This window comes from Bubalus bubalis, chromosome 21, assembly GCF_019923935.1.
Source record: "Bubalus bubalis isolate 160015118507 breed Murrah chromosome 21, NDDB_SH_1, whole genome shotgun sequence".
NCBI classification, from domain to species: Eukaryota; Metazoa; Chordata; class Mammalia; order Artiodactyla; family Bovidae; genus Bubalus; species Bubalus bubalis.
The window spans coordinates 57149014-57162905 of record NC_059177.1 but is presented as its reverse complement, the minus strand read 5'-3'; the positions used below and the strand labels follow the sequence as shown (position 1 = coordinate 57162905).

At 53.9% G+C, this 13892-nt stretch overlaps 1 protein-coding gene across 5 annotated transcripts in view; it reads left to right on the top strand.

Annotated features, from left to right (window-relative positions):
- NR2C2 (nuclear receptor subfamily 2 group C member 2) overlaps positions 1-13892 on the top strand; it is a 110675-nt gene that overhangs the window by 81695 nt on the left and 15088 nt on the right. For all 5 annotated transcript variants that reach the window (XM_025272150.3, XM_025272145.3, XM_025272148.3 and 2 more), the window contains 5 exons: positions 3762-3962; positions 9877-9979; positions 11992-12171; positions 12935-13082; positions 13682-13775. In XM_025272150.3, coding sequence (XP_025127935.1) covers positions 3762-3962; positions 9877-9979; positions 11992-12171; positions 12935-13082; positions 13682-13775 — 726 coding nt within the window. The remainder of the gene's footprint in view (positions 1-3761; positions 3963-9876; positions 9980-11991; positions 12172-12934; positions 13083-13681; positions 13776-13892) is intronic.

Here is a 13892-nt window from a genome sequence, read left to right as displayed (position 1 = left end):
GCCATCAGGGAAGCCTGAAGAGCAGTAAACAGGACTTCTATGGGAAATACCCCATTTTTAAACGTTGTCAATTGGATTTTAGGGTTTTTTTTTTTTTTTTTTTTTTTTTTTTATGTAAAAATTTGGGGAGTTGAAACGGAAGTTAGGTCATGACTGGTTTTTGCCTTCAAGCCGTCCCTTTGCAAGCTCTTTTTTCCAGTAGAAACGATGGGCCCAGCCTGGCTGGAACAGAGAGGGTGAACAGACGAGAAGGGCAGCGTGCGAGGCCATCGCTGAGCACCTTTTGGATTAGAACCGGGGGCCTTGGGCTGGTAGAGTGCAGTGGGCACTGCTCTGACAGGGCTGCAGTGCCCCAGCTGTGCCCACCCTGCGCAGAGGGAGCCGCGAAAGCCACACAGGGCTAGCGGGGAGAGGTGGCGCTACGGCTCGATGCTCAGGAGCTGTTGCTGACACGAAAAACGGGCGTGGGTTCAGTGTAAAGTGCCACGCTACGTGTGTCAACAGGAGTGCACACGGCCCTCACTTGAAGGAGACTGGAGCTCACTTGTGGAGGGTGCAGGGGCCACGTCCCGGGGGCTCCTGTGCCCAGCGCCGGCTTCTCCCGCACCACTCACTTCACCGGAGGCCTTCTTTGTGTTCACCCGGTGTTTCTCCCTGAAAAGAGTGTTACAGACACGCTCACGATTCACATTAGACGCACGTTGTTCTCTAGTGTATCAGTGCATGGACTGTATAGCCCTTGGAATTCTCCAGGCCAGAACACCGGAGTGGGTGGCCTTTCCCTTCTCCAGGGGATCTTCCCAACCAGGGGTAGAACCCGTGTCTCCCACATTGCAGGCGATTCTCCACCAGCTGAGCCAGCAGGGAAGCAGTGTATCAGTCACATCGGAACAAAAGTGCTTTTCAGAACCAGCATTAAAGCAGCACTGATAGGAACCAGGCTGCGGAAGGCCTTAGCCTTAAAAGTCAGAACAGTGTCCCTTCTTCAGTACTCCCCCACCCCTCCCTGCCTCGCCCGCAGTTTGTTAGAGTTTGCAGGTTGGGAGTCTGCATATTTGTTCCAAGTAAAGAAATTAAAGTTTGCATCTTGGGTTTGTTTCCTGGGGCTGCCGCAACAGATTACCACAAAGTGAGCTGCTTAAAACAACAGAAGTGTGTTCCTCTTCTGGGGGCCAGAAACCCGGAATCCTGGTGACGGCAGGGCCGGGCTCTGTCTTACGGTTCTAGGGGAGCATCTCTGCTTGCAGCCGAGTCGCTGCCGCCTCTGCCTTTGTGGTCACCTGGCCGCCTTTTAAAGGGCAGCACAGTGCGCTGCCACCTCAAGTGGACGACGTCCGCAGGGGCTGCCCCAAGTTAGGTCAGCTGTGTGAGTCCTGGGGGTCAGGGCTGAGACATCGTTCTGAGGGGACATGATTCTCCCTGCCACACCTTTCTCCTCTGCAAGAGACTTAATCTTTGGATGCGTCCCCTCAGTTTGCTGTCTCCTCAGTCTCATTACGGAGTCTGCCTGCCCATGTGTGTTAGCAAGGTCTCCCCGCCTCATGGTCACTGTGAGGTTCCAGAACACTTCAGGAAGAAAGTCAGAGCTGACAGGTGTGAAGAGGAGGTCAGACCTCTGACTCCCAGATCTCCAGGCTAGGGGAGGGCCTTTCGAAGGCTGTTTAGTTCCCCTCCTCACGAAGTAGGCAGGAGGCCCTCCCTTGGCTGCCGGGACATGTTTTCTCACCTGGTCCAGTTCTCTGTCTCCAGTTGGACTGCTCCAGGGGCCCGGCACACCGCAGCTGGTAACGGTGAAAGGTCCTTCCTGTCCTTCGCACTGAGGGCCCTGCTTCTAGCGTGGAGGGCCTTTGGCCCCTCGGCGGGAGTGACAGTGTGCGGGGCCTCTGGCCCGCGCTGTAGCAGCTCTCCACGGCCCCCTCTCTTGCCTCAGCGTCACTCCCTCAGAGCAGTCTCTCCTCCTCAGGCTGCCCCACGGCCTGCCCGTGTCGTGCTCTCTTTGTTCCCCTGCTGTTTGGCATCCTCCGTGGCGCTGGCGCTGACTGTGTGACGGCTGCACGGCCGGTCTGTCCTCTGGCAGGTGGGCTCCCCGCCGGGTTCACGTCTGCATCCTCAGTACCGGGAGCAGCGCTCATCAGCGAGCAGCTGCCCAGTAAGCACGTGTTAAGCAACTGACTTTCCTGGCTTGTGGCATTTTCTTCGGCACCTACCAGCGTTGTCTTGTGTTCTGTACTGGACGTTGGCAGAGCCGTTGGGTAGGACTCTGTGCGTTTGCCGGGGATGCTGTGTCCCGAGGCAGTTCTGTCAGGAGGGGGCACAGGCCCGTCTGTAGATGTGCCCCAGGGCGCTGGGGTCCCCCAGAGACACCACATATCTGCCCGGCCCAGGGCACAGCGGGAGCACCCCAGGAGTCCCGTCTGCCGGGAAGGCCTGCTGGGTCCTCGGGGAGAGAGCGGGCAGTGCTCCGGGCCGGTGCCTGGCCTGGAAGAGAGGCAGGAATGGGCTGGAACAGCTTCCGCAAACATCACGAGCGGGAGGCAGAGAAGTTGCTGTTCCCGCAGCAGCTGATGAGTCATGACTGGTGCACTGGGGCAGGGACGCGGGGAAGAGGCCCCCTCTTGCAGGGGCCTCCTGAGGGCTGGGTGTCCCCGGAAAGCCAGGCTCAGGGCTTGTCAGAGTCGGCGCTCACTACCTCCAGGGCTGCTGTGGTCTCATTCACAGCCTCTCTCCGGTGCCGACCCTGGGGGTGCAGCCCAAGCCAGGTGTCATGTCTGTGCTTGAGGACCTCAGAGTCAGGACGGGGGGGGGAGGCTGGGCTGTCAGGAAGGAGCCACCTGCGTGTCACTCCAAGGCAGGCATTTACAGGGCCCGCCCTTCAGAGGCCACCCTTCTTTAAAGCAGCCTTTGTCAGCTTGGGTTCAGAAACTCAGGAGAGGTCATTCCCTGCTCATCCAGTGGTTTGGGTTCCATGCTTCCAGTGCAGGGCGCCTGGGTTCCCCCGGCAACGTGGCCAAAAAATAAAAGTTCGAGTTGTTCGCATTTCTCAATTTGCCTAGAACGAGGAGGTACACACATCCATCCACACGTTGAGCCACACGCGGATGGATGGATGTACTTCCTTAGCACACTCTCTCTCTCTCTCTCTCTCTCTCTCTATATATATATATGTAAGTTAAGATACCGTCTACTGTTTATTATTGTCTCCGTTTCATTCGTAACAGAAGGGGCCTTTCTTGGTCCAGTTTTATTGAAACTTAATTGATATGCAGCACTGTTGTGAGTGTAAAACACAGTAACTTAGATTGTACAAGCACATTGTAAAGTGATTGCCACAGTACGTTTAGTTAACATTCACCAACTCATGCAAATACAAGGAAGAGGAAACAGGAATGTTTATCCTCCTTGTGGTGAGAACCGTGGGGGTCTAGGCCCGGAACTGCTCTCGCCCACGTGTGCGGCGGAGCAGTCAGGAGCCGCGGGCCACGCCCCAGGCCACGCCCCCAGGACGGCCTCGGCCCTGGAGTCTGCGGCTTTGCGGCCTTGGTGCCGTTTCGCGTCCCCTCCTTCTGAAGAGCATTGTGACTGTGAGACTAGCAGGGACGGTATCCCCCTGCAGCGACACGGCTCTGTGAGAGGTGGACTCTGAAAGGCTCCTTGTTGCCCCCTCTCCGGCCCTGGTGCGGCCGTCCTGGCCCAGCCGCCCCCAGGTCGGCGCTGGCAGTTGCATGCGCTCTGTGAGAGCCCCTCCGCGTTGTGTCTTGTAGATCGTGACCGACCAGCAGACGGGGCAGAAGATCCAGATCGTCACCGCGGTGGACGCCTCCGGATCCCCCAAGCAGCAGTTCATCCTGACCAGCCCCGATGGAGCTGGAACTGGGAAGGTGATCCTGGCTTCCCCAGAGACCTCCAGTGCCAAGCAGCTCATATTCACCACCTCGGACAACCTCGTCCCCGGCAGGATCCAAGTAAGACCCGTTGACAGGTGTTTATCTCAGCATTTCTGCTGCCACGCTTGTTCTGGACTCTCACCTCTACTCTGGAGGCCAAATCCGTCCCTGAAGGTCCTTTGAGGACCTGCAGCCGTGGCGGGTTGCTGCCTTGGCTCGAGTGAAAAGCAGCAAGTGAGGGGCAAGGCCCCAGACGGCAGCTACTGCAGCGCTCAGGGAGGGTGGAGACAGGAGGCCGACTGAGCAGCTGGCGTGGCCCCCGGACCACTGTCTCACCGCGGCTGACCACAGCCAGGTGAGGGCCGGCTGCTGCTGCTCTGACCCGGCCTGGCCAGCCCTCTGTTCTGTCCTTGCTCCTGTGGGCTGCGGCCTGTGGACCCTCAGCTCTGGTCTCTGTTCCTGCCCTGCTTCTCCCTCTGATGGGCGAGGTGGGGTCCGTGCAGGTGCAGGAAAGGGAAGAGCAAGAGCTGGCAGAAGAGCAGGCTTACTGGGATGTGCTGAAAGTCCAGGTCCAGCACCTGGAGGAGTGGGGCTCAGGCCGGTGTCCCGCATTGGCCGAGCACAGAGCGCATGCAGTCCACCGTCTTGTTTAGCTCTGCTTTCTAATTAAAACAAAAGCTTGTGGTAACGTGAACTTCACCGCCTTAGTCAGTTTTAAGTGTCCAGTTCAGTGTATTGACATTGTTTTGCAACCCTACCCTCCTCCGGTCCATCCACAGAACGCCCCATCCTCCCCGACCGAAGCTCTATGGCCATTAAACACCTCCTGTCCCCACCTCTCCCCAGCCCCTGGCCACCACTCCGCTCCTTTCTGTGGGTCTGACGGCTCTAGGGACCTCACATGAGGAGACTCCTGGAGTACTTGTCCTTCTGTGACTGGCTAATTCCACTGAGCCCAGTATCCTCAAGGTGCATCTGTGTGGTCACATGTCTCAGGATTCCCTCCTTTTAAAGCTGAATGATATTCTGCTCTGTGGATGGACCACACGTGGGTTATCATTCATTTGTTGATGGGCACTGGGGTCTCTTCAGCCTTTTGAGCACTGTGAGCAAAGCCACTAAGCATCCATGTGTTTTGCAGGGGCATTCCGCTGTGGAGAGAATTCAGGAAGGAAAGGGTTTCTTTTCCTTCTGCTCAGCTGTGTTCAGAACACCAGTGTGCATAGCTTTCAGAGCTGTGCTTCTGAGACACTGCATGATGGACTTACTCATCCTTCCCTTCCCAGCTTCCACTCTGATCACCTGAAATCCGAATTCCTCCCTGCTTGCTCAGACTCCTCGCTCATGAGAGGATGGCTGTGATTCTTTCGCATCTCTTATAAGAGGTCATTCCACGTAATGATTTCTGTATATATTCACTGTACTTAAATGACTGTAAGGCTTATTGGTGGTGGGGTGGTGGTGGTGATTGTGTCCCACTCTGCGACCCCATGGACTGCAGCATGCCAGGCTTCCCTGCCCTTCGCCGTCTCCTGAAATTCGCTTAAATTCATGTCCATTGAGTCAGCGATGCTATCCAGCCATCTCATTGTCTGCTGCCCGCTGCTTCTTTTGCCTTCAGTCATTCCCAGCATTAGGGTCTTTTCCAGTGAGTCAGCTCTTCACATCAGGTGGCCTAAGTATTGGACCTTCAGCAACTATCCTTCCAGTGAATATTCAGAGTTGATTGATTTCCTTTAGGATTGATTAGTCTGATCTCCTGGTCAAAGGGACTCTCAAGAGTCTTCTCCAACACCACAATTTGAAAGCATCGATTCTTTGGCACTCAGACTTCTTTATGGTCCAACTCTAATATCTGTATGTTACTACTGGAAAAACCATAGCTTTGACTGTAGAGACCTTTGTCGGCAAAGTGATGTCTTTGCTTTTTAACACACTGTCTACGTTTGTCATGCCTTTCCTTCCAAGGAGAAAGCATCCTTTAATTTAGTGGTTGCAGTCACTGTCTGCAGTGATTTTTGTAGCCCAAGAAAATAAAATCTATCGCTGTTTCCACTTTTCCCCTTTCTATTTGCCATGAAATGATGGGACCTGATGTCATGATATTAGTTTTTTGAATATTGAGTTTTAAGCCAGCTTTTTCACTCTGTTCTTTCACCTTCATCAAGGGGCTCTTAAGTTCCTCTTCACTGTCTGCCATTAGGGTGGTATCATCTGCATATCTGAGGTTGTTATTTCTCCCAGCAATCTTGATTCCAGCTTGTGATTTATCCAGCCCAGCCTTTCACATGATGTACTCTGCATATAAGATAAATAAGCAGGGTGATAATATACAGCCTTGTTGTACTTCTTTCCCAATTTTGAACCAGTCAGTCATGACTTCCACTGTATAATCATAAGGGATTTGATTTAAGTCATATCTGAATGGCCTAGTGGTTTCCCCTACTTTCTTCAATTAAAGCCTGAATTTTGCAATAAGGAGTTCGTGATCTGAGCAACAGTCAGCTCCAGGTCTTGTTTTTGCTGACTGTGTAGAGCTTCTCCATCTTTGGCTGCAAAGAATTTCAGTCAGATTTTGGTATTGACCACTTGGTGAGGTCTGTGTATAGTCATCTCTTATGTGCTGTTGGAAGAGGGTGTTTGCTGTGACCAGTGCCTTCTCTTGGAAAAACTCTGTTAGCCTTTGCCCTGCTTCATTCTATACTCCAAGGCCAACCTTGCCTGTTACTCCAGGTATCTCTTGACTTCCTTCTTTTGCATTCCAGTCCCCTATGATGAAAAGGACATCTCTTTTTGGTGTTTGTTCTAGAAGGTCTTTTTGGAACAGGTCAACTTCAGCTTCTTGGGCATCAGTGGTTGGGGCATAGACTTGGATTGCTGTGATGTTGAATGGTTTGCCTTGGAAATGAACTGAGATCTTTCTGTTATTTTTGAGATTGCATCCAAGTACTGCATTTCAGACTCTTGTTGACTATGATGGCTACTCCATTTCTTCTATCAGAGTCTTGCCAGCAGTAGTAGATACAATGGTAATCTGGTTTAAATGCACCCATTCCCGTCCATTTTAGTTGACTGATTCCTAAGATGTCGATATTTCCTCTTGCCATCTCCTGCTTGGCCATATCCAGTTTACCTTGATTCATAGACCTAACATTCCAGGTTCCTCTACCATATTGTTCTTTTATAGCATCAGACTTGACTTTTACCACCAGACGTATCCACGGTTGAGCGTTGTCTCCACCGTGGCCCAGCCGCTTCACTCTTGCTGGAGCTATTAGTACTTGCCCTCCACTCTTACCCAGTAGCATACTGGACACTTTCTGACCTGGGGCTAATCTTCCAGTGTCAAATCTTTTTGCCTTTTCAGACTATTCGTGTTCATGGAGCTCGCGCAGCAAAAATCCTGGGGCGGTTTGCCGTTCCCTCCTCCTGTGGACCACGTTTTGTCTCCACTATGACCCGTCTATCTTGGGTGAACCTGCGTGGCATGGCTCGTAGCTTCATTGAGTTACACAAGCCCCTTGGCCTCGGCTAGGCTGTGACCCACATTATTTCATAGCAGCTGTTGTTCACTTTTTCATGCGCCTTTTTCAGTCACATTAGTCTTGTAAATGGAGAGCACTGTGGGTCGTGTAGAAAGTCTCCTACAAAGGCAGGAGAAATAGGTTTCAGAGGCTCCCTGTCCTAGTCCCTCCACTTCAGAGCCTCACGAGAGAGCTAGTTGTTGAATCAGTAAGGCTTAATTATTTTTCTGCTAAATGTACTAGTCTGAACTTCCAAGCTGTTTCACGAGGGTAGAGAAGCAGCCAGAGAGACCTTCAGTATCCTCATGGTTGGAGCATCTGCACGGGACTCCCGCCACGGCCCCAGGTCTTGGTGGTGGTAGCAGATTGGAGGGTGGGTCATTGAGAAGTAACATCTGACCCTGGGCAGCCCCACCCCCACCACTGCTGAAGGGTGTGGTCCAGAGGCATGGCCTCCCATTCCTGCTGGCAGATGAGGTTGTCAAATGGGATTTTCCCAGTTCTGCCAGAGAGAGTTCTTAGAAACCCAAGATTAGGAATTCACAGTTGATCCTGACTTGGCTTCTTGTTCTGGTTTTTCATCATCTTCAGTTCAGTTTAGTCGCTCAGTCATGTCCGACTCTGCGACCCCATGGACTGCAGCACGCCAGGCCTCCCTGTACATCACCAACTCCCAGAGCTTACTCAGACTCATGTCCATTGAGTCAGTGATGCCATCCAACCATCTCATCCTCTGTCACCCCCTTCTCCTCCTGCCTTCAATCCTTCCCAACATCAGGGTCTCTTCCAGTGAGTTAGTTCTTCACATCAGGTGGTCAGAGTATTGGAGTTTCAGCTTCAGCATCAGTCCTTCCAATGAATATTCAGGACTGATTTTCTTTAGGATTGACTGCTTGGATCTCCTTGCAGTCCAAGGGACTCTCAAGAGTCTTCTCCAACACCACAGTTCAAAAGCATCTCAGTTCTTTGGCCCTCAGCTTTCTTTATAGTCCAACTCTCACATCCATACATGAGTACTGGAAAAACCATAGCTTTGACTAGGTAGACCTTTGTCAGCAAAGTAACGTCTCTACTTTTTAATATGCTGTCTGCTGCTGCTGCTAAGTCACTTCAGTCGCATGTCCTACTCTCTGCGACCCCATAGACAGCAGCCCACCAGGCTTCCCCGTCCCTGGGATTCTCCAGGCAAGAACACTGGAGTGGGTTGCCATTTCCTTCTCCAATGCGTGAAAGTGAAGTCGCTCAGTCGTGTCTGACTCTCTGCGACCCCATGGACTGCCGCCTACCAGGCTCCTCCGTCCATGGGATTTTCCAGGCAAGAGTATTGGAGTGGGGTGCCATTGCCTTCTCCGAATATGCTGTCTAGGCTGGTCATAACTTTCCTTCTAAGGAGCAAGCGTCTTTTAATTTCATGGCTGCAGTCACCATCTGCAGTGATCTTGGAGCTCAAGAAAAGAAAGTCTATCAACTTTTTCCACTGTTTCCCCATCTATTTGCCATGAAGTGCTGGGACCAGATGCCATGAACTTAGTTTTCTGAATGTTGAGCTTTAAGCCAACTTTTTCACTCTTCTCTTTCACCTTCATCAAGAGGTTCTTTAGTTCCTCTTCACTTTCTGCCATAAGGGTTGTGTCATGTGCATATCTGAGGTTATTGATATTTCTTCTAGAAGTCTTGATTCCAGCTTGTGCTTCACCCAGCCCAGCGTTTCTCATGATGTACTCTGTAAGCAGGGTGACAATATACAGCCTTGACGTACTCCTTTCCCGAGTTGGAACCAGTCTGTTGTTACATGTCCAGTTTAAATTGTTGCTTCTTGACCTACATACCGATTTCTCAGGAGGCAGGTCCGGTGGTCTGGTATTCGCATTTCTTTAAGAATTTTCCATAGTTTGTTGTGATTCACACAGTCAAAGACTTTGGCATAGTCAATAAAGCATAAGTAGATGCTTTTCTGGAACTCTCTTGCTTTTTCCATGATCCAACGGATGTTGGCAATTTGATCTCTGGTTTCTCTGCCTTTTCTAAAACCAGCTTGAACATCTGGAAGTTCACGGTTCACATGTTGCTGAAGCCTGGCTTGGAGAATTTTGAGCATTACTTTATTAGCGTGTGAGATGAGTGCAATTGTGCGGTAGTTTGAGCATTCTTTGGCATTGCCTTTCTTTGGGATTGGAATGCAAAATGACCTTTACCAGTCCTGTGGCCACTGCTGAGTTTTCCCAATTTGCTGGCATATTGAGTGCGGCACTTTCACAGCATCATCTAAAGGATTCGAAATAGCTCAACTGGAATTCCATCACCTCCACTAGCTTTGTTCGTAGTGATGCTTCCTAAGGCCCACTTGACTTCGCATTCCAGATGTCTGGCTCTAGGTGAGTGATCACACCATGGTGGTTATCTGGGTCATGAAAATCTTTTCTGTACAGCTCTTCTGTGTCTTCATCTTATTTCCTGTTTATTCTTAGATCGTCACGGACTCTGCTTCTGTGGAGCGTTTGCTGGGGAAGACCGACGTCCAGCGGCCCCAGGTGGTAGAGTACTGTGTGGTGTGCGGCGACAAAGCCTCAGGTAAGCAAGCGGTGATCACGCTGGGTGCACCTCGGGGGCCGGCATCACAGACCAGGTCCGGGTGGGGGGGTGGTCAGAATGTGACTGTACTTTTCTTTATTGGGATGTTGATGTCCATAAGCAGATCAGGTTGTCAGATTATAGGAATCAAAAGGAAAAGTCAGGAAACTGTCTGTGATTTGTAAATCATGGTTGACTGCGATTATTTTTGTACTAGTAAGAAGGTAATCAAGACTTCCCTCATGGTCCAGTGATTAAAAACATGCTTAGACTGGGTTTGATCTCTGGTTAGAGAACTAAGATCCCACATACCTTATGGCCAAAAAAAAAAGTAATCAGTCGTGAGCGTAGTCAGCGTTTGTCGTGAGCGTAGTCCGCGTTTGCGCAGCGCTTTGCTGTTCCACAGGATGTCTGCTGCCTGTCCCGCCCCGGTCCACACTGCAGCTCGTCTCTTGCGCCCTCACTATAACCCAGGGTGATAAACAGGAGGGAACATGCCCTTGTGGCTGGAATCCCAGGTCAGGAAAGGCCTGGAGTCACAGTCGTGACCTCGGTGGTTGAGCGTGTGCTGTCGGATAAAGAGAAGGCTGCTCCAGCTGGCGGCCCAGCCCGGGGAGCGTAACACGCACAGCCCCTGTGTCTCTGGGGACACACTCCTGGGCCTCCACTGTTGGGAGGGGACGAGGGGACCTCAGAAGAGGCCTGGCCCCTGCAGGAGCTGTCAACAGTAATGATACCGGGGACACTGACCTGTGCTCTGTGGTCACTGCATTCATAGCAGCTTTGGGTACTTGGTGGTCCCGGTTTGAAAAAAAAAAAAAGGTGAGCCAGGCCTCTGAAGAGGAGGACGAGCCCTGGTCAGGAAGGAAGCTCCAGCCCTGCCCGCTCCTGCCGCAGTGCTCTGCCTTCTCTGCGCCTCCCCTGCGCAGCCTTTGTCCTCGTTGCCCTTGAGTTCAGGCCTCTGGGCACTGGCTGTGCTCTTTTCTAGTTGCTTTCTGACAGGCCTGTCTGACCCCTGTGTCTCTGAATCCCCATCTTCTTGCTCAACAAGGAGAGACACTGTAAAGATTTGAGCAGATGAATGAAGCTTGAACGCACCAGAGGCCACAGAATCTGCTCACCTTCCCCTTTCTGGGCTTAAAGCTCAACACAGGCTTGCAGTGCCTTTGTCTCCAGATATGAGAGGTCCTTCTACGGCCTCGAGAGCCCGAGGAAATCCACTGCAGGGAAGGAAAAAGGATGTGTGCAGAGTCACTTCAGCACCACTGTGCTTAGAGCCCCACAGTTGGGGCCCCCCAGGTGCGCAGCTGGAGAAGGGCCCCACACGTTGGAGCTCGGGGCGGTGGGCTGCGCTGCAGCTGCTTCCATGGTGACCCTGTGAACTCTGACCCTGGAGTGTAGTTGTGACCCTGGGTTACAGGAGAGCATGCTCGAGTCAGTCCCCGCTGGGGTTGTGATGAAAGGTAAACCGATGGGACTCTTTAGAGTTCAGAGACCCCAGAGTTAATAAGCCTAGGATAAAGATTTGTGCTCGGGACGTGTACCTCGAGGATGGAACCACCGTGAGCTGCAGGCGTGGTGGCCTTCCTGGGCCACGTGGTCACAGCCCCCCCACCTCGTCCTCTGGTCACGCCCCCGCCCGCACCCGCCCCCAGGTTGGTCTGCAGTCAGGACGGGACTCACAGAGGGAGTGAATGTGGACCGAGACCCCGGGGGCTGAGGAAGCGCGGGCTGCTGTCAGCTCCGCGCTGCTCACGGCAGGACAGCAGAGCTGAGGGTTCCCAGCCAGGCCGCCCGCGTAGGCCTCTCCACGGCCTCTGACGGGCGCTGAGCTCGAGCGCGCCATCTGCCAGCACCGGGTACCATGTCCGAGCTTGCGGCCTCTGTCGTGGCCTCGCAGGCTCCTCTGAAGGTGGGAGGAGGACGTGTAGGCCCGAGGCCCCGCAGTTGGCCCATGGCTGCCAGTGTGGGAGCCCACACAGCAGGCCCACAGATGTCCCTTCCTCTCTCAGGCCGCCACTATGGGGCTGTCAGCTGCGAAGGCTGCAAAGGTTTCTTCAAAAGGAGCGTGAGGAAAAACCTGACCTACAGCTGCCGGAGCAGCCAGGACTGCATCATCAACAAACACCACCGGAACCGCTGCCAGTTCTGCCGGCTGAAGAAGTGCCTGGAGATGGGCATGAAGATGGAGTGTGAGTAGCAGGGCTCACACGCACACACGTTAACAAGAGAGGAGAATGAGGTCTCGGTGCGTGGCCTTCAAGTACGCCAAGACGACCGTGCCCGCTGGGGCTTCATTCCAGTTCACCCTCTGGGTCAGCTCGGTGGTGCGGTGACGCTGCCGCTGGGCGGGGTCAGTTTCCACAATGAAACCTTGTCCCGACGCGTGGGAGCCAGCGTGCGTGTGTGTGGGGAGCAGACACAGGCTTTGGGGTGAAGCTGAGAGAATGCAGCCCCGGCCCTGCCCTGGGAGCTGGGGGGCCTGGGCACGGCACATGCCCTCTGAGCCTCAGATCCCCGCCTGTGAAGTAGTGCCCTTGTCTTGCTGCGTTTGCCTCCCCTTTTCTTTCCCCGTGAAGGTCTGTTCTCTTCCGTTGTTTCTGGCACGTGTGCGTGTACTCGTGCCAGACACCGAAGGGAGAGGCTGCTGGTGTGACCCCCACTGGCAGGTGGCGGAAGCTGTCCTGGCTGGAGCCGGGCGTTAGGGTGCATCCTCCACCCCAGGGGGCGTGGGCAGCTCTGTTGGGCCCACTTGAGGGGCTGTTTCTCCCCCGGGAGAGAGTCCTGTGAGCAGTGAGAGTCTCCAGTGGAAGCTGGGCCAGGCATGTCGGCCACGGAGCTTATCATCTCCACAGCAGCGGGCTCAGCCCAGGGGAACCCCACCTCCCCGCACAGGGAGTGGCTTTTGTTGGTGTGGCGCTTTCTTCTCAACAGGTGTTTCTGTTGTCACTTAAGCTGTGCAGAGTGAACGGAAACCCTTTGACGTGCAGCGGGAGAAACCAAGCAATTGTGCTGCGTCCACTGAGAAGATCTACATCCGGAAGGACCTGCGGAGTCCTCTGATAGCCACGCCGACGTTCGTGGCCGAGAAGGATGGGGCGAGGTCAGTGCCTGTGAACAGCCTGGGGGGCCCTGGAGCTGACGTGGGAGGTGCAGGCCCCCGGGGGGAGGGCTCAGGAGGGGTCCAGGATGGGGTCAGAGCTTCCTGTCTCGGGCTCAGATTACGTGCTGTAGTTCAGGCATCGTTCATGCAGGAAAACGGCTTTCCGTGAGTCAGGATCAGGGCTCTTGCAGTAGAGATAAAAGGTGTGAGACCCAGGTGTGGTCTGGGCAGCACCACGGGTCAGTGACACGTTGTTTTTAGTGCGATCTCTCAAGCCTAACTTTAAAGGAGCAGAGGGAAACAGGAAGCCCTGTTTTGTACTGTGGCGCGCGTGCCCCAGGGTGGGGAATGCCCTGCTGGTGCTCCGAGATCAGGTGGCAGCGCTGGGAGAGCCGAGAGGCGTGTCCGCGTCCTGTCTCGGGCAGGCCTGGCTCCGAGCGCGTCTCCTTGCAGAGCAGGGCTGGCGTCTCGCTGGGCGCCGAGTGAGCGAGCAAGCGAGCGCGTCCTCCGGCCCGGCCCGCAGATGCGCAGGGTCAATGCAGCGTGAACTCTGCACTAAACGCTGGAAGCTACTCTGGGTTTCTTTATGTCTTAACTAGACAAACAGGTCTTCTTGATCCAGGGATGCTTGTGAACATCCAGCAGCCTTTGATCCGTGAGGACGGAACGGTTCTTCTGGCCACGGACTGCAAGGTGATGTCCCGCTCGCGCCCTTCCCGCTTCTGTCTCCACTCGGGCACTCCTCTGACGCGCGCACTGCTCTCAGCTTCAGGGTGGAGGGTGTGCACTCCACACTTCCGTGTCCTGGGT